Genomic DNA, 24232 nt, shown 5'->3' with positions numbered 1-24232 from the left:
TCTAGTGGTGTGAGGTCTGGTGAACGCGGAGGATATTCACTGAAACCCCTCCCTCCAATCCACTGGTTTGTCAAGATCTCATCGAGGACAGATCTAACATTGCAATGGTAGTGTGGGAATGCCCATCATGTCTTAGACTTGGCATGACAGACAGTTGCAGCAAGTGCATACATTTTCGGGACACGTGCATATATACTGTATATGTGCGCATGTGTGTATGTGTAACTGTCACTGAGAATGTATGAAAGGTGATGGACTGCCTCCCACCACCCAGCCTGGCCCACCCTACACAGCCAGGATGGGCCCCCACGGGGGTGGGCAATGCCAAGAATGGCCCCCCATTCCACACGGTCACACGAAATTTCCCAGTATGTGTTTATGTTTACCATGCTTACCACCCCATTGAGAAATGCAGCGGAACAAGTAGCACCGCGACAATGCACAGTGGTGATGAATAAGTATCAAGAATAATAGCCTCATCGACATTTATAGCTGTTTATGGCAGTTATTTCGCTATTAGCACTTAAATTCATTGGACACTCAGTAAAACACTGAGCGCTTCAATATTTCACCCCTCACCAATTATTGTCCCACATTTCAAAAGCTTTTCTTCTTCTATTTGTTTTGTGAGTATTAATAATATATATTTAATGGTTAGTTTTCTTTATTTTGCCTTTATGGGCCTGCACAGTCGTAGCCCGTGAAGAAACGGCTTGAGGGCTGAAAGCTTGCACATTCAAAACCAGCCACAGAAGAAAAATCAAAAATTCATATGAAGCAAGAACGAAAATGGCATTTTCTCATAAAGTCAATAAATAATCCCAAACAAACTAAAAATACAGTCATAGACAGCCACAATGAATCCCATTGGGCATTGTACAATTGTTTACGACACTGTGTCTGTTTAATAACTGAGTATGTTACCTTTATAGTGTCACCTAACCAAATAAATTGCTTACCGGACAAACTAAAAAACAGTTAGCAACCAGCTAGCTCGCTAGTTGTATATAGCATACCTGTATGTTTAGCTAGCGGCATTGGAACTCTTTCGATTAGAAGTCAAATATGCATTTACTCATTGAATGTTTCCTCTTCACTTACTTGTTTCCATTTCTGCATCACAGGATCATGTGAAAATGAACTTTTTGGCTTTGTGGTTTGGAAATGAAACTATTTTTTTCCTGCGAGCCAAGTATGCAGACGGTGTGACGTAACAAGCTTTAGCTCAGTGGCCACTCCAGTCTCAAAAAGTGAGCCGAGGAGGCCTGGAGCGCTTGGATGTTTTACAGTGAGAGACAAGCCTGCTGCTTGTTCTGCATGTATTGCATGTGTGAGTGTCACAGTCGCTGTGCATGGATGGAGGGGGGGCCACCATGCATTCATGCTGTGTGCACTGCAGCAAAGCGGCAGTACAAAAACAATGGCACACACACAATCACACTGTTTGCTAAACGCTAGCCTCCGTGTGTGAAACATTGCGTAGCAACAGCTCGCTAACTGGCATCAGCAGGATGTCTTTTGTTGTCAGTGTTTTTAACTGATTCATTAATGCGCGCGCGCGCCCGTGTGGCCTCCTCGTGCGGGTGCTGCCTCGAGCCACAGGCGTGTGCGCGCCTCTGCCGAGCGTGATCGGGAGCGCGCGCGGAGGCGGTCCAGGGCTACCTCGCTTCTGTCGGCTGTTTGCTGCCTGCTGCCTCCGCGCTTTAAATATCCAGGACGCCGCCGTGTGAGGAGCCTTTTCTCTCGCCTAGTTTGGGATTAACCACGCCGCATCGCAGCATCGACGGCCGAGCGCCAGCAGGTAACATTCGGAGGCGAAAAAGTCAGCAAATGTCCGGTGAAAAGTGGCGTTTTTTCTCCGTCCGCCGCCGAGGAGGAGGCGAGAGGGGGGAGGTGGATGTGTGGGACGTGCCTCTCTTTGTGCCGAGGCAGGGTCACAATGTGGACACTCAGTCGGCGAGGATGGACTCAGCCAGCCCTGCCGATCACCGTCCTCCCATCAGCCCGCCGTCGTCTCCGTGGAAGGGGGTCCAAACACAAACGCCTTCTTTTATGCGTCTTTTCGTTAAGTTTCCAACTCAGAGGCCTGATCTTCCCCCTTGTTGCCTTTAAAACCCGCAGCGGCGATGGAACGCACCCTACTTTTAGCGTCCTAACGCTAGCTAGCTCCCCCGTGACGTTCATGGACGGATCGGTGTCCTGTCCTCGCTCGACCCCCATTGTGTGCAGTACCCACACAATGCGGCGGCCCCGCGCTTGTGAGCGGTGTATGGCGACGCGCAGGCACCGTAACAAGCATCGGTGCTTGTTTTGGGTGATGTGGGAGGCGTCATAACCTCGATGTCCACTGATCCGGCTAACATTTACGTTTGAGTGGCGATGTCTCCCACCGCCATGAAACGCCCCCTCCGCCAACCCCGGGAAAGGCGAGCTTGTTGTCTACTTTAGATTTAGCCGTCAGATAGCTGACACTCGTGTAAATATATACTTTAATGTTTTAATATGTATGCCCTCGGATATCCTGGTCATTCATGCTGGACTTGTTTTTAATCGCCTGCCAAGGGGCTCAAATTGAGGTTCATGACGTCTTCACGGTTGGTTTGCTAATGTGTCACGAATGCTTTTGTGTGCTTTTACATTTAAGCCACATTGAATGGATTTAAGCTACTCGCCAGACACAACATAACCTGCCTAGTGTGATGAGATGTCATTACATGGAGCCGTATCATTCCTATAGATGGGCGCCAATGCATGAGAATACATGATTGATGACCACAGTTGAATCCCACTGGGCATCTTTTGGATCTTTCCCATGCATTCTTACACACAGTTAGATCAAAGCACAATTCAAATGGCTTCCACCCATGAAAATATATAACTATAAAATTATGTGACTAACTTCACCTCCATCTCATACATGTTAGCTTGTTTTTGTCATCTGCTTAAGGGGTAGGGCAAAAAATGTTTTAAACATCACAGTCTCAATTTACACTAAAATGTGATCTAATTTATAAATATCCACAATTACTTAAGAAGCTGCATTTTGCCCAAGGACCCGCGCTGCACTGTTGTTAGCGTGATGGCAGACACTTCCTCCTCACTCTCTGTGCCCCAGCGCAGCAGAGCCAACTCGCCCTGTCGATCGCATGACTTAATTGACTTAAGTTTTTAATTTATTTTTTTACTTGATGGATTATTTTGTTTTTTTCCAGTCATCTCTATTAAAAAAAGTCCCCATCTACTGTCCTTCCGGGACTTCGCAAGAACGGCAGAAAGGCCATTGGAAGTTTCTTTCAAGCAGAACAAAACAAAGAGGACTGTAATAATAATAATAATGATGATGCAAACAAAAACAGTGTAATTTCTTTCAAATGAAAGCACATGGCCCTGAAGATTAGTTCATGACATCCCCGACACAGCATGCCCTGCCAAATGTAATGAGATCTTATTACAAGCTGCCTTTAGATAGAGATGCACGGCCATGCATTCCTAAACACGAGTGGATGGAAGCACATTTAGTGTTACTTCTGTAGCCAGCGATGAAGTTCAAACCAACCTTTCAGCTATAAATTCAGCAAAACTGAAGGAGCTATCGAGTAGTTGTCAACCCACACTGTACCGTACTGCACATTTTGGCCCCATCGGCGACCTAAAATAAACAGCTGATTGCAACCACAACGGGAATATACAGTACATTGTTAAGTGATTACCTCTCAATCAAAGTCGAGTTTTAATATTTTTGTAAAACCAGAATTTTGGACACAGCTCTTGTGTGGGATTATATCTAATGAAGTGCATGGCGTGTCAATCTATTGTCTGTATGTTTTAACAAAGTCATTGGCTTGTTTCCAGCTGCTTCATCCAGCTGCACATCTGTTCAACTAATACGCTCCAATCTGAGGCTTCCCAGCTTTATTATCCTCCTAGATTTACCTGGATTGATCAAAACAGGGTGGATTTGGTGCATTTTGTTTACAGGACAGTGGTATTTTGGAGCCCAAGTAACACAAATATTTGAAATCGGGACTGAAAAGGCATGTTTTTGAAAAGAAAATTGTTGGTGGACCACAGCACTGTGTTGTTCCTACGACGCCACTTATCTGTCCAATTGAATCACAGGATTTAGCGGTCTTTGTCCAAATACAGTGCAATGTATCATAAATTATCCATTGTTGTGTATATGCAGTGTTTCCCTTACATTCATTTGTGCCCGCCGCTAATAATGTGGTGCTACCTGCCTTTGCTCAAACACATTATAATGGGACTATCTGTGAATGTAACTTGTCGTTACAGCTCTGTATAGTAGGTGGTGGTATGCATTGTAGCTACGTAACACACCTCATACGCACCTGGCTTGCCAGAGAATAAGAAGACATAGCATGATGGACCCGTTTTGCCTACTTGGTGACTTTGGTACTATATTTAGCAAGTAATCAGAGCCCCCCCAAGATACTCTTTTTCCACAAAAAAAGGGACTAGCGACAAATGTAGTGTAAGAGACTTTGGGGGACACTGACATGAAAGCAAGTATCGAGCTTCTCCAGCCCTCCCGTTCTTTCCAGATGCCCTCCCGTTTTAATAGTTCTCTGTATTTTAATTTCCAGGAAAAACGTTCTGGAAAGTATCCCTTATTTTCAAATGCAAATGGCGAATATGACATGAAAGCATGAGTTGCTCTTCTCAACGAGCAGCAGGTGCTGCAGTGGGCCCCTGCCCCATCTAAAAGCGCTCACAGGTGGCTCCGTCTTGTTTGACATTTAAAAAAAAAACAAAAAAACAAAAGGAAGCAACTGAAGAAAGTACATTTGCTTTGTAAACATATTTGTTTTGCTTTTTATGTTTTTTACTCACTTTTTGTCACATTATTCCTTTTTCCGACAGCGTTCATTATGATTACGTTACATTACAATTACAATTACATGCAAATGCGTCATGGCCATTTCAGATTTGACGATGAGATCATTACGGACTAATAGATCACAGTCCTGGGAAACGCTCCCTCATAACGTTTTAATTTTTTTTCCTGTGTTTGCTGTCATGGCCTGACATGACTGTTTTGTGTCTTGTTTTTTCCAGGGCCCACGATGTCCAGTGAAGTGCAGAGACCGGACGACAGCCCCAGCACCAGCGGGGGAAGCTCTGACATCGAACAAAGGGAGTCCGTACCGCCGGAACAGGAGCGTGAGCAAGCACAGCCCAAAAAGAAGGAGACAAAGATCTCGAGTAAAACCGCTGCTAAACTTTCAACTAGTGCCAAGAGGTAAGACCCCCCCCCCCCCCCCCCCCCCCCCCCCCCCCCCCCCCCCCCCAGTAGCGTGTCGGGTACACAGGGTTGTTTGTTAAAACAAAAGGCCTCTCCCCTCTGTGCCCTGAGGGTGTTAGGCTATATAAAAAGCACGGTAGTCCCACAGGCTTTGTCATTTCAAACATGCCTGCTATTTAGTGGGACTGTAAAGCTGTTGGAAAGGAGGTAACAGTCACATCAATAAAGTTTCATTGCCCTCATTGGAAAGATATTTCCAATCCAGGCTAATTGATAGAATGGGTGCGCATCCTCCATCTCTTTACTGCACTTCTCTTTAAAGACAGACATGGCTTTATTTACAAGTTCTCTTTTTTTTGTATGTCTGCTGAGCTTCGAGTGGCCTTCGGCTCAACAACGTGGCGCTGCAATTCAGCCTTGAGCAGTTGGCGTTCTTTTTCATGAATGATCTCTTGATCTGTCACGGAAAATGTCTCAACGCCATCATGGGCATCAAGTGTCGTTTTTCTGGCGAAAAGATCAAGTTAAGTTCAAGTTGCAAGGACCAGGCAGTGGGTTGAGACCTTCCAAGCAGCCATTGATGACTGCTGATATCTGTTTTTATACCACATGAGGGTGGATGGACCGGTTCAATCGTGACACAATTGTTATTTGATGATGTATGCAGTTGATAATCATTTGATTGATTTCCTCTCTCCAACAAAATCACCTAGACATTTTATACCGCATTAGGTACACCTGTACAACCCAGTGAGAACCAATTGAAAGGGCCCCTAGGCTACAGTTGCAACTTTTCTGTCCTATGTATATGTTCCAATGCTGTACTCTTGTTTTACATGATGTAGAACTGCTAAGCACCATTCATTGGTCGCTTTGTCTTGAATGTTAGTGTAATGTTTGTGTAAGGCTGCAGAATAAGGCAACAATGTGGAGAGTTTTTGATTTTCTGGGGAGCTAAAACATACCCCACTCCACTCCACGCACAGCTGTTTCATGAACAAAGCACCGTTTTGCGACAGATTCTCAAATATTCATCCAAATATGTCCAATATCCAATTCTTATTTATGGTTTGCTGATAACCATTAGCACATAACCGCTTGAGGGGGGCGTTTCAATGCATCTCTGAGGGTTGAAGTGTTTGAGCCGACCCTGGAACCCTGACCAATCACAACAGAGTAGGTTTACCCTGTACACAACCTTGAGATTTATGGAGTATTTGATGAGAAGAAACATATTATACCAAAGATAATAATGAAGTAGAATGTCTAAGGTCTAACACAAGCCTTTCTCTGGTGCAGTTCAACATCTGATTTTGTTTGGAATCGGAAAAAAAACATGTTAAAATTGGAAATGTAATGTAAATAGAAATAGTCTGTTCCATGGTCAAGCTGTGGCCATCATAATCCACTGTTGCATACGTTTAATCTTTTGTTGCTCACTGAACTGATGTCTCATTATAAGTTACAGTACGTCTTCCAGTGAATTTGGGTCAAATTCCAAAGTTGTATGTCCTTAGGGGTTTTTGATGGTAAAACTTCCTATATTCACTCCGTTTTGGGTGGATATAGAGCGAGAGAGAGTCCGTCATGTTTGAGCAGGTAGTAGGCTATGCCAGACAACTTTCTTGTCTGGACGTCAGATGTTCCGTGTTTATTCTACAATGACCGTAAAAAGTTCCACTTCGGAACAGCCGGTGTTTGCCGTCCTGTTTTTAAAGCGTGCAAAGCTCTTCTGCAAGGTTTTCTGCCATGTTCAACACATCTGTGAAAACGTCTGTTTAGGTTTTGACTGACAGACAAACAAGCATAGTTTACTGGTGGACACGACGTGGCGCAGCGAAGGTTTCAAAATAAAGACTCCTATGTTTCTGTCTGAACAAAGCATCACATGACTCCAGCTACAAGTGTATTTGAAGAATCAAATAACATGGTAAACAAATGCCGTCCACTCGGTCAGTAAAACGGCATATTTATTGCACCAGCCGTATTGTTAAAGATAATATTCACCGTGTTCGTTCAGGCCTTGACAGAGACCATTAAATACAGTATGTCTAAACGCTGATAATGTCTCTTTTCAGGATTCAGAAGGAGCTTGCTGAAATTACATTAGACCCCCCTCCAAACTGCAGGTAAGAAGCTCTTATCTGCTCCCTAATGTGTGTGTTGATGCGCTGGCCTGCACAATGCTGCTGTTTGTGTGTGATGATCTCAGCTGAATTAGACGCACGCGCACACACAGCCTCTTTCCATTAGTGTTACGCTTGCAGTGAGAAGGTAGTAAATGAGCTGTGGTGTCACTTTAAAGCCGGTTTCGATTCTTGTAGCGTTCACCCCAAACCCCCTCCCCCCTCTCCTTCCTTGCGCTAGCGGGGGATTTAGCACAGACAATGGTTATTGTGTGATGTTGTACCGCCTCTCGGGCCTTTTGAGGAAGAGAGATGTTGCTGTTGAGCGAGCGGCGGTGGCCACATGTGTATCCGTCTTCCCCTTGACGTGACAGCGGGAGCGAGCCTTGGGGAGGCCGCGGAGTGAGACGCTTTTTATCAGCTCGGATAACACAAAGTGACTCCGCCTTTTGTCGCTAGTGCTCGAGATGAGAAGCTCGTCTGCCCGGTGCGAGATTGTCTGAGGCGATGATGTTAATGTTTTCTGACCGTCTTCGGCTTTGTTCTCGGGGCACCTGCTTCAAATGATTAAGACAAACAGTTTGTATGAGTCATCAGGCCATTTGGAATCACCGCGCCCTCGACGGCCTTGTTTATTGTACGAATTAATCACCTCCGCCGGGTCTCGTCAGTCAGCCGCCATCATTAGCGGTAAACACTGAGCTAACCTTTTCACTGCAGCCCAGTTGTGGTACCGGAGGCTGAAAGACATGTTTTCCTCGACGACTCTATTTCAGACCCCCGCACCGCCACTCCACCCGCAAACGCACCCCTTTAAAAATAAAAGTAGGTAGGCTCACATGAAGGATTTGGCTGGAGGACACAAGTAATTTGAAAGTAAAATAATCGCCAGAGGAGATTTCACAGTCATCACCATCTTAGTGGGGGACGAGTTGCCTGGGAAACAATTAAGCTTCCTCAAGATAATCCCTTACAGCGTGTGTGTCCACACACACTCCAAATTATACCTCCATATGATAATTGCTTTGCCGTGATATATACAAATAGATTACACCTTAACAACCATGCCGGGAGAGGCGCTACATTTATCGGGCAAATGGCGCAGGCAGGCGGGAGACGGCCTCGCTTGTTTGTATGCCGCGCGCCTCCCGCTCCCAGCCAGGCTCGCCTGAAAGGTTATTCATTTCAGCGGCTGCGACAAATGGAGTCACAGGCTGTTGGCCTTCTTCAGCAGGCAGGAGGAGAGTCGCGCTAAAGAGATCCACTTGGGAGCGTTACACAAACGCAGCGCCAGGCGGGGGCCGGTTGATTTATGTCATCTCGTCTCGACTACTTCTCCATTTTGTCCTGGCCACCTCAGCACGATGTCCTCGTCATGCAGTTGAAATCTCCCGTCTGCTTGATCATCTTATCATCATCTGCAAGGCGACTGAAAGTAGTGTTTTCCTCTGCACAATGGGTAGCTTCAGTTTGTGCAGGTGTGTCATCACTGAACAACTCGGATCTTCTGCCTACAGTTACCGACCAACATTTTTTCACTTCCAAATTTGAATATTGGCCGATACCAGTTGATACGGGAGCTCTGTTTGCTATTATGCAACCACGGCAAAAGAATATCAGCAAATACACTGTAAGTACAAGAATGTCAGCGAGTGTAGCTGTCTCCACACACACACACACACGCGCAAGAGCTCTCCCTGATGCATTGGCGGCTTCACAGGCAACGCAAACACACAACTCTTAACATCGCACATAACTTCCTGGTTGCTGCATTGCTATTATTATTGATTTTATATAAGGCTGGAATAATCTCCTCTCTACAGGCAAGCATGATATTAACAACCCGGACGTTTTATGTAGTGTTCGAGTTTGCGATGTCCAACTGTTTTGTGTGTCTGTGAACGTGTCAGGTGAGGAGGACGGCTGCGTTTGCTGATGCTCTTCTAGCTATGTTTGCTGACAACACAAAAGCACAGACGTGACGCATGGATCAGAAGTCTCTGCAGGTGGTATCGGAAATTTCCGATTTACACAGGTATCGGCCATGTCTATCAGCATCAATTCAATTCAACATCTGCACATTTTCACCACTTGAGTACCTCACCCGTCTTAAAATTAGGGATGTCCTGATCCACATTTCTCGGTTTCCGATCTTTTAGTCTTGACGATCCGATCCGGTACGAATCCTATTATTATTATTTATTTATTTATTTTCTTTTTTTTAATAATAAGCTTTTGTTACAAACATGAATTTGTGGAATTGAATATGGATATGAAAAAGCTCTTAAAAGCATTAAAAAATAATGCAACCAAACTATTGCTGAATGTACTTTTTTACAATATTGTTTGTCTTTTGAAACAAACCTCTGTGAGTCAGGTCCCTAATCCAATAAAAGATCCAATAAAAGTCCATCCATTAAAAGATAAAATTGGAAAACTGGGTGTGCAAAATACTTTTAGGGTGGGACTAATCATTTGACATGGGTATAGATCAATTTGTGGTGTGATTTAGAATGTATGACTTTTTTTTTTTTTTTTTTTTTTTTTACAAACTGTCTTCAAACACAATACAGTAGTACTTTATTGACGATCCCTAGTATAAACAACCAGCGGTTAGAGCGGCACTTCCCGTGCGAGATTCCCGCACAGTGACACAGCAGTCCAGACACAGTGAGCAGGAACTACCGCTGTAGCTACGGGGCCGAATATCCAACGTGAAACTAACTTCACCACGGTACACCGTGAACATGTCTGCATGGTGGTGTTGCGTTTTCTACTTCTTGCGGGTGGCGATAGTTGAGTGGCCCGAACTTGTGGCGGAAGCCGATATTATCCGATCTTAAAAATACAGCAGATTATGTCGTTCATCCATTGTTTCTGCTGCACAGACTGTTTTTTGTTTTGGACCGCCTTCACAGTCTGTGTACGTGTAACAGTTCTTGAGAACTTCACATCTCCTCCTTCCATTTTGACCCATTTAATGGTATTTTTATGTTAATGAAATTGTAATTAAACAACTCCCCAACCAAGCAGAGCAACAAGACTAATGGCTTTGTCATCTACTGAGCGTATTATAATGCAGGAGGTAAGCCAAAATATGTCAATTGGTTTTTGCTGAAAGGCTGAACAAAAGTGGGAAGAAGTAATTTATTGTTTGTTGAATTAGATTGTTAGTTAACAGAGTCCTTCCTTCTTCAGGGGGCATCATGAACAGCAAAAAAAATCCAATGAATATATATACAGTATGCAATTGAACACGTGCTGTCTTTTCAGCTAAAGTGAGGTGGTGGTTAGTTTTTTGGCGACACCAAGCCCTGTGCACACGGGAACGCTCCTGAGATTAAATTTATTGGCTATTTGAAAAAAATTCACATCCTCACTGTGCCGGATTACTAAATAGTTGCATCCAGACGGGAATGGATCACTGAGGGAAAACGATGTAATACACAAGGCACACCTAAGTGTGGCGCTGTGAACAGACTCTCAGAAGGAACCACGTGACACACCAAACCATAGAAGAAGCAAAAACGTCTTCTGCTTTCCAAGGCTCATCTAGACTTGCGGGAAGTGGAATTACTTCTGCGCATCATCATACAACCAAATATCCAAATATCAGGAGGATGTCCATAGGGGTGAGTCACGCTAGTCCAAATATTCAGATATTATGTTGGCTTGTCGTCAAAGCTCACTTCTGTTCATGTTGCAGCGACGGGGTGGCGGTGGGTCGGTGATGTCATTGTTTCTGCGTGTGACACTGACACGCCGGCGTTTTCAGATTTTCCCACTCCAGACATGACCGCGATAAATGAATTTCCGCAAAGTAGGATTCCTGATTTTATAAATCAATTATTTTTGTAGGGTATAGAAAACCTGTGTACCACCTTCTACTTCTTTTTAATATTATTAGAGCCCTCTAAACATAGAATAACACCCCTGTAGTCACCTTTACGCTCATATTACCCAATATACAGTAGTAGACATAATAAGAAATAATTCGACTCATGCTCATGTGTGTTTTTAATATCTTGCAGACGTGTGGACAGGAAGTGACGTTGGGGATTCAGTTGAGTTTTAGCTGTACGGCCAAAACAGTACACGATTTTCTTCTTATTAGTATGATTATTATAATTGTTGTTGTTATTGTGCCTGTTGTGAGATCATTCAAACTTACAATCATTGTTGTTGACAGCATCTAGTGGCCAGGATAGACCACAGTTCATCAACGTTCTTTAATCCCTTAAACTGTATTTGTATTTTAGTTAATTTAGTCATTTTTATGCTTGAAAATGCTTAATTAAGGCCAAGAATACGTAAACTTCTGTAATATGCATATTTTTTTGCTAATAGGCCATAGTCAATCACGAAACTGCGGCCATTTATTAATTAATTTTTGAGAAACCGAGAGCGTGAGGGCGTGATGTTCGAACCATGATATGGCGAGGGATAACTGCACTTTAAAAAAATTACTTATTTCAGCTTGTGTAGCTTTAAGCGTAGGTCACCACCAGTGTCGTACGGGCTCCTACAGCCAGTCTATGTGGGGGGAAAAAAGGAACATATAGAGGGCGAGTGCCTGACACACAACAGCTGCAGAGGTTCTTTGTCATGTCAAAATTTCGGGTGCTGACGTTTTTTTCAGGTTGCAAGACAAACGTAGTCAGGTCGTACGTCTGTGCGACGTCCGTACGGCCAACGTATGTCTTTCATACATTGCACTGGTGTCAGGTTTGAGCAAAATGTCCATTTTTTTCAGTACGTCGCACTTGCAGACTAGGATGTGTGTTGAGCGCCCCACATACATAATTCACATAGTTTGTGTGTCATCCATATGTGTCGAGATCTTACTTCTTCATGGTCACCACGCACGGCCATGAAATTGTACGCTTGGTTGCGACCTAAGCTTTAGTTTGCCTACTTGTTGGTATAAACATTGCCCCCTCTCTCTGGCTTCGACTTCTCTTCTGAAATGAATGTTGTTAGGAGCGCCACCATAACAAAAAGCTCACATTTGAGGGTGGTTGATCATAAATACCAGTCAATGAAACTTAAAGTCTAGTGCGACTTATGTTTTTTTTCCCTCTTCATGACGCATTTTTTGACTGATGCGAGACTTATAGTTCGGAAAATATGGTATTTAGAAACAAATGAAAGGAATCATGTGACTGGTTGTTTTGAGTGTAGCAGATCAACATAATCCTGGAACAACAGGCGCACGGTTTCATTTGGATGTCCCACTCACCCGGTTTTTGAGAAATACTTGACAAATTCAGGAAGATGTCCCAATGGGACACAGTGTGGACGTCTACATTCATGCTTGTTCATTGAAGCTCATTACGAAGGGAACTAAGGTAAATTCTATAAGGTGCTCATTGTTTTCCTCACTTGTCACATCCTCGCCTATGGTTTTGGGATGTCTACAGATGCGTGTGTCAGGACGCTGCGGCTTTAAGTCGTTAGTCTTTCCGGTTTGTTAAGTCTATCCACTCGTGCGGAGGCTTTAAGCTTCAGCAAAGCAACAAAGACCCATTCGGAGCTCTGCACTGCTTCCCTCCAAAGAGACCGTCGTGTCATGTTCTGGAAGCAAAGTGGGTTTTCAGAGAAAGGCCTTTCAAAATCCAGACAGCAGATGAATCCGCAGAAGACGAGGTGGATCAGTGTATTTTCACTCACATCCACATGTTCTTGGGTACTTTTTCAATTTGCACCGCAAACACCTTAAGTGGGAAATTGGGGAAAAACCTTGAAACGTTGCTAAAAGGGGGTCAGTGGAAAATTTGGCAGCTGAGTAAAAAGTAAATGTGACTTTGTGAAGTGTGGAAACAGACCCAGTGAATGATTGATGATGTGCCAAAAACTCTTCTGATTTTGCTTCCTGGACTTTTTAGTATTGTATTTGTATTTGTACTTTATTTATCCCACAGCGGGGAAATTCACTTGTTATAGCAGCAAGCAAGATACGCAAGTAAAGAATACAGTGTAAAGAATACATATTGACTACAACATGGTTCAGGTGGTGCAGGTGTTGTAGAGCCTGACAGCAGTCGGTATGAAGGACCTGCGTTTAGACACGTTTTTATTGTCTTTGTGTTGACTGAGCAGAGAGCATCAAAATGTCTTTTTTTTTTTTTTTTTTTTTTTACAATGATGGGATATGGTTTCAAACATGAATGCGAGATTAATGCCAATCGCCATCCACTGTTCTCAACAATGTGCCATTTTACTGTGCGTCCTGTCCTCCAACTTATCCCTTGTTGACGGATCATCTTCATGCCTGTGGCGGCTCCATGTTGGTTTCGGGTGCGAGGGGGATGATGCGAGTGACACAGCCAGCATCACTCCTCACAGCGCCGCCATTAAGCACAGCAGGCACAGCTATCAATATTCATGATGGGGGGGAGGGGGTGAAGACTGGAGGAAACTGGGCTCAGGATGGAGGGCGGGGGGTGTCTCTTTCAGGAAATCCTCCTGGGTATTCACCGGTGTTCAACCAACCGTGCGGCGCAACTTTAGTGATTTTTGAGTCGGATTTGTAAGATGCGATGAGGCAGGGAAACAAGGGAATGCTGTTGGGTTTCAGCAGCCTTTGACCTGGGATGATTGATTGGTGTTCCACACAGACACCACTTCCTTATGAATATTGATGAATCATATCCACCCCTCGGCGCGTGTGATCCTGTTGTGACCTTGACCTTTTTAGTGGAGCTTTATTCCTTTTGAATGCAAAATCAGAGGGAATCACTTGCTTCACAACAGGGAATAACACAAAATGCTGGCTTTGGGCAAAATAACGGCCCGCAGTCCACATCGCCTTGCCTGTCCCTGACCAGCCTGCGTGGAGTAAAATAAAATTCAAATAAGTTCATGCATGGATTAAAAGGACAATGCTTTTACAGTGGAACCTTGGTTAGCCTTATTAATCCTTTCCAAAAGGTCCAGCTCCAACCCAACCAAAACGTACACTAACCAAGCTGGTGTACAATGACTTCCAGTAGCACTTCTGCCACCTTGTGGCCGTTTTTATCGCCTAAAACTGCATGAAACATGACTTCTTTTATCAACTCTTTTTGCCTCTCGTAAAAGACGTAGAAATACGTCTTTGATATTGAGTGAGTTAATAATTAATGATAATAATAATACATTTTGTTATTTTGCTTCATTTCTTTTTTATTGTTTACAACACCCTTTTCTGTATCGGCTCAGTATCGGATCAGTATCGGATCGGATCGGAAAGGAAATCAGTGGTATCGCACATCACTAACTTCCGGTCCCAGTTTTCAGTTCTGAGCAGGCTGCTTGTTTGGTGATGAAGAAATACCTTACGATCACAGTTGGAGTTGGCGTCACGCAGTGTAATAGCATGACAAGACACGCGCCATGTTGTATGCTAAGCGGGGCTCGTGCTAGCCAGCTCAACTCTCACGTCAGTGGGGATGTCTGGTCGTGAGATGGAGCTCGCGGGATGACCACTGCTACATGTATCAGGTGTGTTAGGAAGCAGAGTTGCGATGCCGTTTACAAAGTTGTCTCCACAAGCTACACAGACAGTCAAATCAATCTATGGCGGCCCAGATGTATTTGTGGCGGGCGGGGGGAATGAATGGGAAACACTGAATGACTGAAGCACTGTGAGCTAAGATGCAAAAATGAATGAATGAATGAATGAATTTTGTTCTGCTTTTTTAAAGAGAGGGAGATGATATTAAATATAATTTAGTTCATTCTTTTGTTCTTTGTGGCCCCTTGGGAACATTAACTGCCCACCCTTACTGAAGAACCTTTCACTTTTTTTTTTCTCCTGTGTATGTGTTGTGCATGAACGGCACCAAAAAGAAATAGTCGCTGTCCAAAAAGTGTTTTATAGATCACACCAGACGCTTTTATCTGGTTCCAGGATGCCATGTCGCTATGTGAAAGCACACATTTGCTGCATTATCCTACAACCTTGTGTTCTGTGTGAAACGCAAAGGCGAAGAAATGCAGAATCTCCTGTTGCGATTCTGATGCTGCATTTTCGCTGGAGGTCTGTGTGAAAGAAGGTCTTGAAGGGCGCATCGACCGAAAGGCGGAAACGTGGTGTGAAATGTTTAAATACTGGTGGAACTCGGTAGATCATACAGAGGTGCAGTGTCTTCTGCTAACTCGTCCCGGTCACCGTTTTTTTTTTTCCACACGCCTCCAGGAAAATCATTTTCTCCCCGGGCAGAAGCTCTCCCGCCCCCACCCCATCATTTTCCTCCCAGCACAAGGTTTAGAGCGGAAAAGAAAACATCAGCTCACGTTGAAAGACGGCACGGTGCTCTTCCCCTGACACCAGCCAGACTTTAATTTATCCTTAATGTTTTCCACTGCGGCACCCGTGCGACATTGCACACGGCATGTTCTGATTCATGTGTGTCATTGAATCCTCAGTGTTCCCATTCTGGAGGTAGTTTTCTGGTAAACATTTGTCCCGGCCGTTATTAATGGGCTTGCAGGGCGCCCGAGCATGAAACATTGAGTGTTGTGGACATTTTTGCCATTTACACCCACAGTAGCAGGCGAGGTCATTTCAGAAGTCTTTTTTTTTTTTTTTTTTTTTTTTTTTTTTGGGCTGTCGCACCGGCAAGCGGAATACATTTTTTGTCAGGTGAAATAAACACAATAGCTTACAAGTGAGTGATCGCTCTGAGATCCTATCGCTCTTTGTCTGCCATCTCGCAGCACAATGCAGGGGACAAATCACACAAGTGTTGCATCTGCAGTGTTCAGTGTTTCCCACAGGACTGCAATCTGTGGGGGCGGGTTTAGATGACGTTGTCTGTGTGTTCATAATTGGCCACGATGCAACAAGTTAGCAAAAAACATGAAAAACAAAACAAATATGTTTAGGACTATACAGTAAATGAACTGTCTTCTGTTGCTTCTTTTTGTTTTTTTTGTAATGTCACAAGCAAGACTGAGCCACTTATTAGTGCTTTGGGTGGGTTGGGTTGAGTGTGTGTGCTTTCATCTTCGTGTCCAATAAGACCAGAAAAAGTCACAAGAATTGTCCATGGTCGCTTTTCGAAAAACAAAATCCCTCCTGCTACGTCTTATTATTGTATTATTCTAGACCAGATGCGCACGAGGCTGCGTTCACAGACAGTCCCGTTATAATGTGTTAATGAGCAAGGGCAAACGGGTAGCGCCAAATCTAGGCAGTGCGTGTAGGCGACTTTAGGCGCTCACTTGGCCCTTTCTGCGGATCTCCTCTCCGCCATTGTTCGGTGGAGACCGAGAACGGGGCTACTAGCTGGAACTATTATTGCTGCCAAGGCCCTATGAAATCCCTTTTTATTTTTCGTACATGTATTCATGCAGTACATTGTTTGCCCGGTGTTTCAGAAGCGGATGTAGCTCGGCTAACTTGTCTAATGGGATGTCAGCCTCTGCAAACATTTCTGCAAAATTCTCAACAAATTGTAATGTCCGTGCTTACAATTCCAATTGTAATGTTATTTCACTCAGAACGTGCACAGCGTCAGCGGGCATCGTAAAACGCTCGCTTACGTTAACAAGCGGTTAAAGGCGACACTGTGTAAGCACACTCGGGCCACCGCTTTATAACCATACATGTCTTTTACATTTATCAGTGACATTGGTGTATTTATGGCGTCATCTCAGCAGGTATACATGTTGTGTCATAGCAAATAGTTCCCCTTAACTCTTGTCCTCACCAGTTTCCCCTGGCTGGGACCCTAGACGGGTACCCCCATTCCAGGTCAAAATGAGACCGAGAGCGATGCTGATAAAGGGGTAACTCCACGTTCCCCAAGTCACTTGAACAACCTCATCACCGGATGCCTTTTTAGGTCGTGCCCAGGACCAAGTCTTTCCTCTAAAGTCCCTTTTGTGTGTAGGATTCTTGACAAGCCGCACACACACAGCATGCTCTGCTAAACTAAGCTAACCCAGCTAACATTTCATTCACATGACGTCAGTTTCCGCGGGATTCCACATTTAACAGTAAATTCCCTTTTTATTGGCCAATTCTGCGATTCCATTAACATGGAAATCAGGAGCTTCACTTGACTAAAAATAAAAGACTAATGCCTTTAAATTCTTACTATTGCACTTGCACTGGCCTACAAAGAAACGCTGGAAACCGGGGTTGTCCAAAGTGTGACACTATTTTCGGCCTGCAGCTTGTCCTTTTATTAGCACTCAGCTTATTCTAAAAATAAAATTGGTTCATGAGGTATATATATAACTTATAAAACAGTATATACTGGCCTACAACGGATTGGTTTTAGCATCTTTAATGTACTACTTTTTTATTTGCAAATGTTATTAACTGTAGAATGACTTGCCAGCGGATTGCAGTTGTTTCATGCAGGCAACTGTAAATGAATGAATGAATCAATGTATGGGAAACACCGGTATTGGCAAATGCCCCTAATTTATCACCGACAAATAAAGACCACAAAGTCCTAAAATCCAGAAACATTGCACCTCAGAGAAGAGACTTTTAGCCCTGAAGTTTAAAAACAATCAACCTTCTACCTTTCTCCCCACAGTCTGGAGTCCAATGAGCAGCTTAGATTTGTTATTGGTGTAAAATAAACGTTATTTAACAAAGGGTGTTTGTATAAGACACAGGCACACATGCGCGTGCCTGTAGTGGTTCTTTACATGTCCATCTACGGGCCTGGCATATTTTTGCAGGTGTGAACACAGATTGTTTTGACAATGTTGTAGTACCTTCCTTTTTTTATCAGGTTGTGGTCTATTAGACATACCCTTAGTCCAGCAGATACAAATTCCAGCCCGTGGGTGCAGGGGTGCAGACGTATTGGTGCGCTAACATGGTTTGCTTTCAGTTCCTTAAGCAGCAAACCAGTTTGGCCTGAATGAATTCCCCTCGTCTTGTTTGCTACCAAGTAGTTGAAAAAAACCTACAAAACATATCCTCCGTGATGTGAACGATCAACATTATTCTTACGGATTACTTAATGGATAGTCAATAAATCACCCCCGCTCCACGTGTTGACTCTGCTGACATTTAATCGGTGGGGAACATACACAAAGAGTGGCCTTTTCTTTCTGCTTTTTCCAAAATCATGTTCTGGCAAATCAAGATCGAAAGGAAGAGACAAACGAGGCATTCAGGCACCTCGTCTGAGTCGGACATTCCCCCTTCCGTGCATCGTGTCACCTTCGGCAAGGCAAGGCGGGCTGACAGACCCGTGATTCTGGCCAAACAGATACCAATGTGGTGGTGGTGGTGGTGGTGTTAAAAATGAGGACTATTAACATGACACTCCTGGCTGGTTTCAATCATTTCAATCACATTTTGTCTGGGAGGCTAATGTGTCTTGGAAGATCATTCCCACGTTACGCCCTCGCCTGGCGAACCCACGTGCGTGTCATCCCAAAGCAAAGCAAATGTTTATAATTAAGCGCTCAGAGACTGCGAGCGTTTCCAGGAATGATCTGGAAAAGCACATCAGAGGAGCGGGGCTGGTGTTTTGTGTTGCCAGATTATGCAAGCCTGCTTTGTGGAGGGTCACCGGGTGTTTATTCATGAAACAGAAGCTTTTTGCTCTCGTCTGCTGCAGTTTGTATGCGTCATGATGCTCTGATGCCAGTGCATGGTAATGATAGATGCTGTGCATTATTCAGCTTTAGCCAGAGGCTGACATTTGCGCCGCATCAGACGTCTGCTTCATGCAGCAGCCCAGATGCCGAGGAGAAAAATGCTTAGCACGCTGGAATCTTTGCAGCGCCTCAATAGTAGCTGGCTGAGTTAGAAAAAGACGACAAGAGGCTAATAAACACCCCTCCTGCTCTATTTACTGCTTTGTGAACTATAAACCAGCACATAGGCTTCTTCTTCAGTCCAGTTCTTGCAAGCTTCCATGTCAAACTAGAAAGATCCTTGTGTTCCTCTGTTGCTGGATGGACCGTCTGGTCAGTAATTGCAGTCTTCGTTTTAGAGATGGACAATAAAAGGTTGGATTAAAAAACAAACCGTGTCATTTGTGACAATAAAGACCAGCGCGCAGCAAAAGGAGGTGTCACCTCGGCCGGCGAGCTGCACAGTAATTGGTCTTGGGGCTCTTTCACGGTCAGCGGGAAAGAAGATTGCTTCATTAAAGCTCCTCTTCTGTTAACATCAACGGCGGGCATGCCGATACAAAACGAGATGTGAAGTGAGCGGCGGCGCCATTAGGAGAAGGAGCACCCACGGGGAATGAGCCGGAATAGTAAATAATGCAGATAATGGCTTTATTTGTGCACGGATGTACTCCACAAGCGCCACAATGCGCTGGTTCACATTCAATTACTACTACTGATGCTGCTGCTCAGGGGGTTAAAGGGGGGGAAATTTGCTTTCATTCCCAGAAAAACGAATGATTTCATAACACAGAAGTGTTGCTGTGTCTGAGATCACATGTGGCATCATTGAGTTATTGGGTGGGCGGGGGCACGGGACAGTTTAATGTCATGTGACAGGGGAAGGGCTTCTTTTTTTGAAAGCGATATGTTTGCTTGGAATCCAGGACTGAGCTGCAGTGTGTATTGAATTGCAGTGGCAGTACCTTGTTTTTTGTTGATTTGTTACAAAAGCTTCAACGAAAACTGAATTGTGCAAAAACCGAAGCAATTTATCCCATCACGACTAATGTCAATTCAATTCATCTGTTCCAGACACCCAAAATATGAAGAAAAAATACATTTTATACCGAATAATTATAAGTTTGCCTGCAGAAAATAATGCTAAATAATGATAAATGATGTTGATCTATGAACATTAAACAGAACTTCTACCTTTTATTGAAGACAGGGGATGGAAGAGCCACGTGGACACTGCTTCATTCTAATCCGTTCCCCCTGCAACCTGTGTTAAAAGGTTCCTACCTACACATTACAATGCTGTAGTAACAGACGCTACCGTGGTATTTTGGTGTTTTGCTACCACTTCTTTCTTGAATTCAGTAGTGTTTCTCACCTTCCTTTTCAAAGTTCTTGCACTTCTGGCACCTGCAAGTTTCCTTTTTTTTAGTCTAACACTCAAAAATTGTCAGTGTGCTTAAATGCCTCATCAGTAAGGCGACTGATACGAATTGTTCTGTGTGCACTCTATGAACAAACAACACATACACATAGTACAGACGATTAAAGGATTCCCTGTCTATAGTGTCCCAACTCTTAAAAAAACGAAACAAAAAAAAACACTATTCTTCACAGAGGCCGAGTCACCAAGGTGCGGATGCTTTGTTTAGGCCCTCGATTCCCCGGACTAGTTAGTAGGCACACTGTTTGGCCATACAATAACTGAGACCTATTTTTAGCAAGACATTTGTTGTCAAAAAAGCGTATTGTATGAAAACTGAGGCGTACGAAAACCGAGATTCCACTGTAAAGATTATCGTATTTCCATGAGAGCATATCATTTCTGTTGTGACGGGGTTGCATGTTTACTATTTCTCATCAGCTCTCTGTATCGCATTATTTAAATGACACGTCTTTTGACTCGGTGGGTTATTTTCTATCGATTTCTCTTATGAATATCTGTGAAATGGAAATCGGTACGTTTTGAAAAAGCTGCATTTCCACTCCAGAGATGTACAGACGCAATGACAACATGTCTCGTATCCTCCACCAGTGATGACGGCAGGAATGATCTCAAGGCGGCCATAAACTGCGACAGATGTGTGCAGAGGTTAGCTCTTCTTTCGTGTCGCCACATGCCGTTTATCTTTTGACATTTGCGTCAATCGAGCACATTTGAGCGGCGATGAAATAAGTCAACGGTCGCGATTAAACGGGCAAAAGGACGTCCCGTCTCGCATACTTCACTGCATCCCGGGAGGGAAAAGGTCATCCCATATATATGGAAATCATTGCCGCTGCGGCTTGGCCACTTCTGAGAAACTTTGGCATAAAAATGATGAAGTGTTTTGCTTCACATTCCACAAAAGAAAACATTTCCCCAAGCCTCTGAGTCCCTGTGTTTTGAAGCGCCTTCCTATTTCATCACACTCCTGTTGAATAACGAGCCGCCCTGGAGGGGAACAAGGCCAGAGTGAGACACGGTTGTGAGGCAGGTGCCGCAAACACCACTTTATGAGCCAGTCCTGCCGAGGTGCACGAGTGACGGTTGATAACACGTTTAGCGCAGAGCGGCACTGTTGCTTCTTTTAATGGCAGGTTGTATTGCAAGCAAGACACACTTGCTATTTTTAATGACAGGCTATGTGGCACCAGGGTGACAGCCAGATGACATGTCCAATTACCAACGTTGGTCAAAACGCAACACAAAAGACCCAAGTACATGTACACGAAGAACACTTGTGGCAGACAGTGGAGATACTTGACAGATGTAAACAGGATATGTATGCTAAAAAGTCAACAAGTGGCCTTACGAGGTTATCAGTGGCATAGTAAGGTGGTCCCTTGTTTGCGGCGTTCGGGTTTGTCATTTTGTGGTTACGTATGGATTAAATATGCTTTTTTTTTTTTTTTTTTTTTTTTTTTTTACTAATAATAGGCCGTATTCAACCAGGAAACAGACATCATTTATTTATTCATGAATTACTGTGTGAAAAACCGCAATGTAGCGAGGTACCACTGTATTACCGTGTCTATTACTGTATTCATGTGTGAATATGAGTGACTTGGGAGTTAATTTAGGTATAAGTTCCAGCTTACACCAAAAGTCTAGGAACGAAACTTCTACGTAACTCGGAACACCTGTATAATTGTTTTTATCATTCAAAAAGAATGAAGTGATTTCATGAGGCAATATTTTATTAAGGTAAAGCAATAGAAAACTCCAGCCAAGTCGCAGGTATTCTACTCACAATCAAGGCTTATTTCCTGTCTGACAAGTGCTGACTGTGGCCACCCCCTGCAGCACGGGCAACATGAATGCGGTAAGAGAATTCCTCCTAGAAGCGTATCATCATATCACCGAGTCCATCGCTGATGTTTGAGGTCATCGAGGTTAGTGGGTCACGGTGGAACATAAACAAGATCTTTTTACATATCAAGGAAAAAAACTCACACACGGTGAGTTCTGGGCATCTTGCAGGCCAAGCACAAAGAGCAAGGTCTTGGGCCCCCTTTTGGCTAATCCATCACTGGGACACTTTTTCATTTAAAAAAGCTCCAACCATCAGGTGCCAATAGAGCAGTGCTCAATCTTGTTGAAAAATGAAGTCACACGAATCTGCTTGAAGTGAAGCGCCAGTTTTGGAGCGTATCAAGATAGGTCCTGTTGGTTGCCGGAGGAACGACGCGACTGTGACAAGTGTGTGCACGTGGTGTTCCTCTGTGTAGGCAATAGGCAGTTTGTTTTCATGACAAGATTTTGACACAAAGACACCTCGGTCACGGTACGCCTGCCGTGTGAGTGTTTTGTCGAAAAAAGGCTTTGTTGGTGGTCCGAGGTGGGGGGAAGCGGCCCGGCTGTCAAAAGCGGCTTCCCGCGTGAGCGTAATTGCGGAGGACAGGGCTGCGGCAAGAATCTTGCGCACTAATGTCTCCCAGACCCTTGAAACAAATGACCCAGATAGTCAGTGAATCAAGGTATTTGGCTGACAGCAGCACTGCAGATGCAGCTCCGCTTACGCCGAGCTTCTTACAGCCTTCCTTAGAGGCCGCCAGCAGCCGTGTTTGGACAATTTATTACAGCTTCCGTTGCAAAGATAATAACGCTTGCTTATGACAATGAGGTATTCATTTAACAATGTGTTGGTTGTTGTGGTCAGCTAATCATCACACCTGGCCGTATATCCTGTTACCTGTCAGCCGGCTCTCAAGATGCTGCAACAAAGCGCCACATGAACACCCCAGGCGGCATGGGCCTTTGGTGAAGGGAGGTGTGATTTCGGGGGTATAGAGGCGGGGACTTGTTCCGGGGTCTCCAAGCAACAGCCAGCGGCGGCATGCACATTTTAGCTATTGACTTAGTCCTTGCGCACAGTCCTTGTGTGCTTGTCAGATCCCCTGCAGCCATCTCACCACAGAGCAATGACCTCGTGTCTCTGGCTCACTTCTGGCGTGTCTCTGGCTCACTTCTGGCATTCCATCATGGACTACTAATATAAGTAGTCTATACGCTCAGTGAGTGAAGCAGTGTTTTACTGCATTTCTAGCACACGGAGCATGAAGCATCGGCACCCCTTCTCCACTGCAAGATCAATACTCTGTAATAATAACTTCATTGCTGCTGAGACATTCCTTTTAAACCAACACTTCAGCTATGGAGCAAACGTTACACAAATGGCACATTTCAAAGTTCTGCACCAAGGATTTGATTAGTTGCCAATTGGTGGTTTATCCATTTTTTGACAAGCTGCCTTTTATCTCTCAAGTTAAAGGGACAGCATGCATTATATTAGTACATATCATGCATTATACTAGCACTGCAAGCATTATATCCCGCCCTCTTCCTGCTAGTTATGCTTGTCAGCTAACGATAGCTATTTAGATAAGTTTAGTTATCGTTGAATGTATAGCCTGGCTGCAAGTTGTTCATCGCCTCTCTGGGACTGCTTTTGTGTGTGTAGATGTGCTGCAGAAATGTATATCAGACAGCCGTGAGGGACCGATCTTATTTGGGCCGAAAGACAATTGATTGAAATTTTTTATAATGTTTAATTTTGAAAAATACAGACATTTTGTTTTGTACAATCTGTTCTTTTGTACATATGCTAGCCGCTGATGGTGATCTTAGCGTATTTTTTGGACTATAAGTCGCACTTTTAATTTTTTCTTTTTTAATAAATTTGCAAAAATGCCTACATTTCTGTTTTTTTCTGTCAAGATGGGGTGCTGAGTGTACATTAATGAGAAATAAAATGAACTTTTTGATTTT

General features: G+C 44.0%; 1 protein-coding gene across 1 annotated transcript in view; it reads left to right on the top strand.

Annotated features, from left to right (window-relative positions):
• The first annotated feature begins 1628 nt into the window (after positions 1-1628).
• Positions 1629-24232, top strand: part of LOC129185026 (ubiquitin-conjugating enzyme E2 E2) — a 31768-nt gene continuing 9164 nt past the window's right edge. The window contains exons 1-3 of the mRNA XM_054781658.1: positions 1629-1801; positions 5077-5260; positions 7342-7392. Of these exons, the coding sequence (XP_054637633.1) occupies positions 5085-5260; positions 7342-7392 (227 nt within the window). The 5' untranslated portion in view covers positions 1629-1801; positions 5077-5084. The remainder of the gene's footprint in view (positions 1802-5076; positions 5261-7341; positions 7393-24232) is intronic.

Source organism: Dunckerocampus dactyliophorus, chromosome 7 (genome assembly GCF_027744805.1).
Source record: "Dunckerocampus dactyliophorus isolate RoL2022-P2 chromosome 7, RoL_Ddac_1.1, whole genome shotgun sequence".
NCBI classification, from domain to species: domain Eukaryota; kingdom Metazoa; phylum Chordata; class Actinopteri; order Syngnathiformes; family Syngnathidae; genus Dunckerocampus; species Dunckerocampus dactyliophorus.
This window is presented reverse-complemented; position numbering and strand designations above follow the sequence as displayed.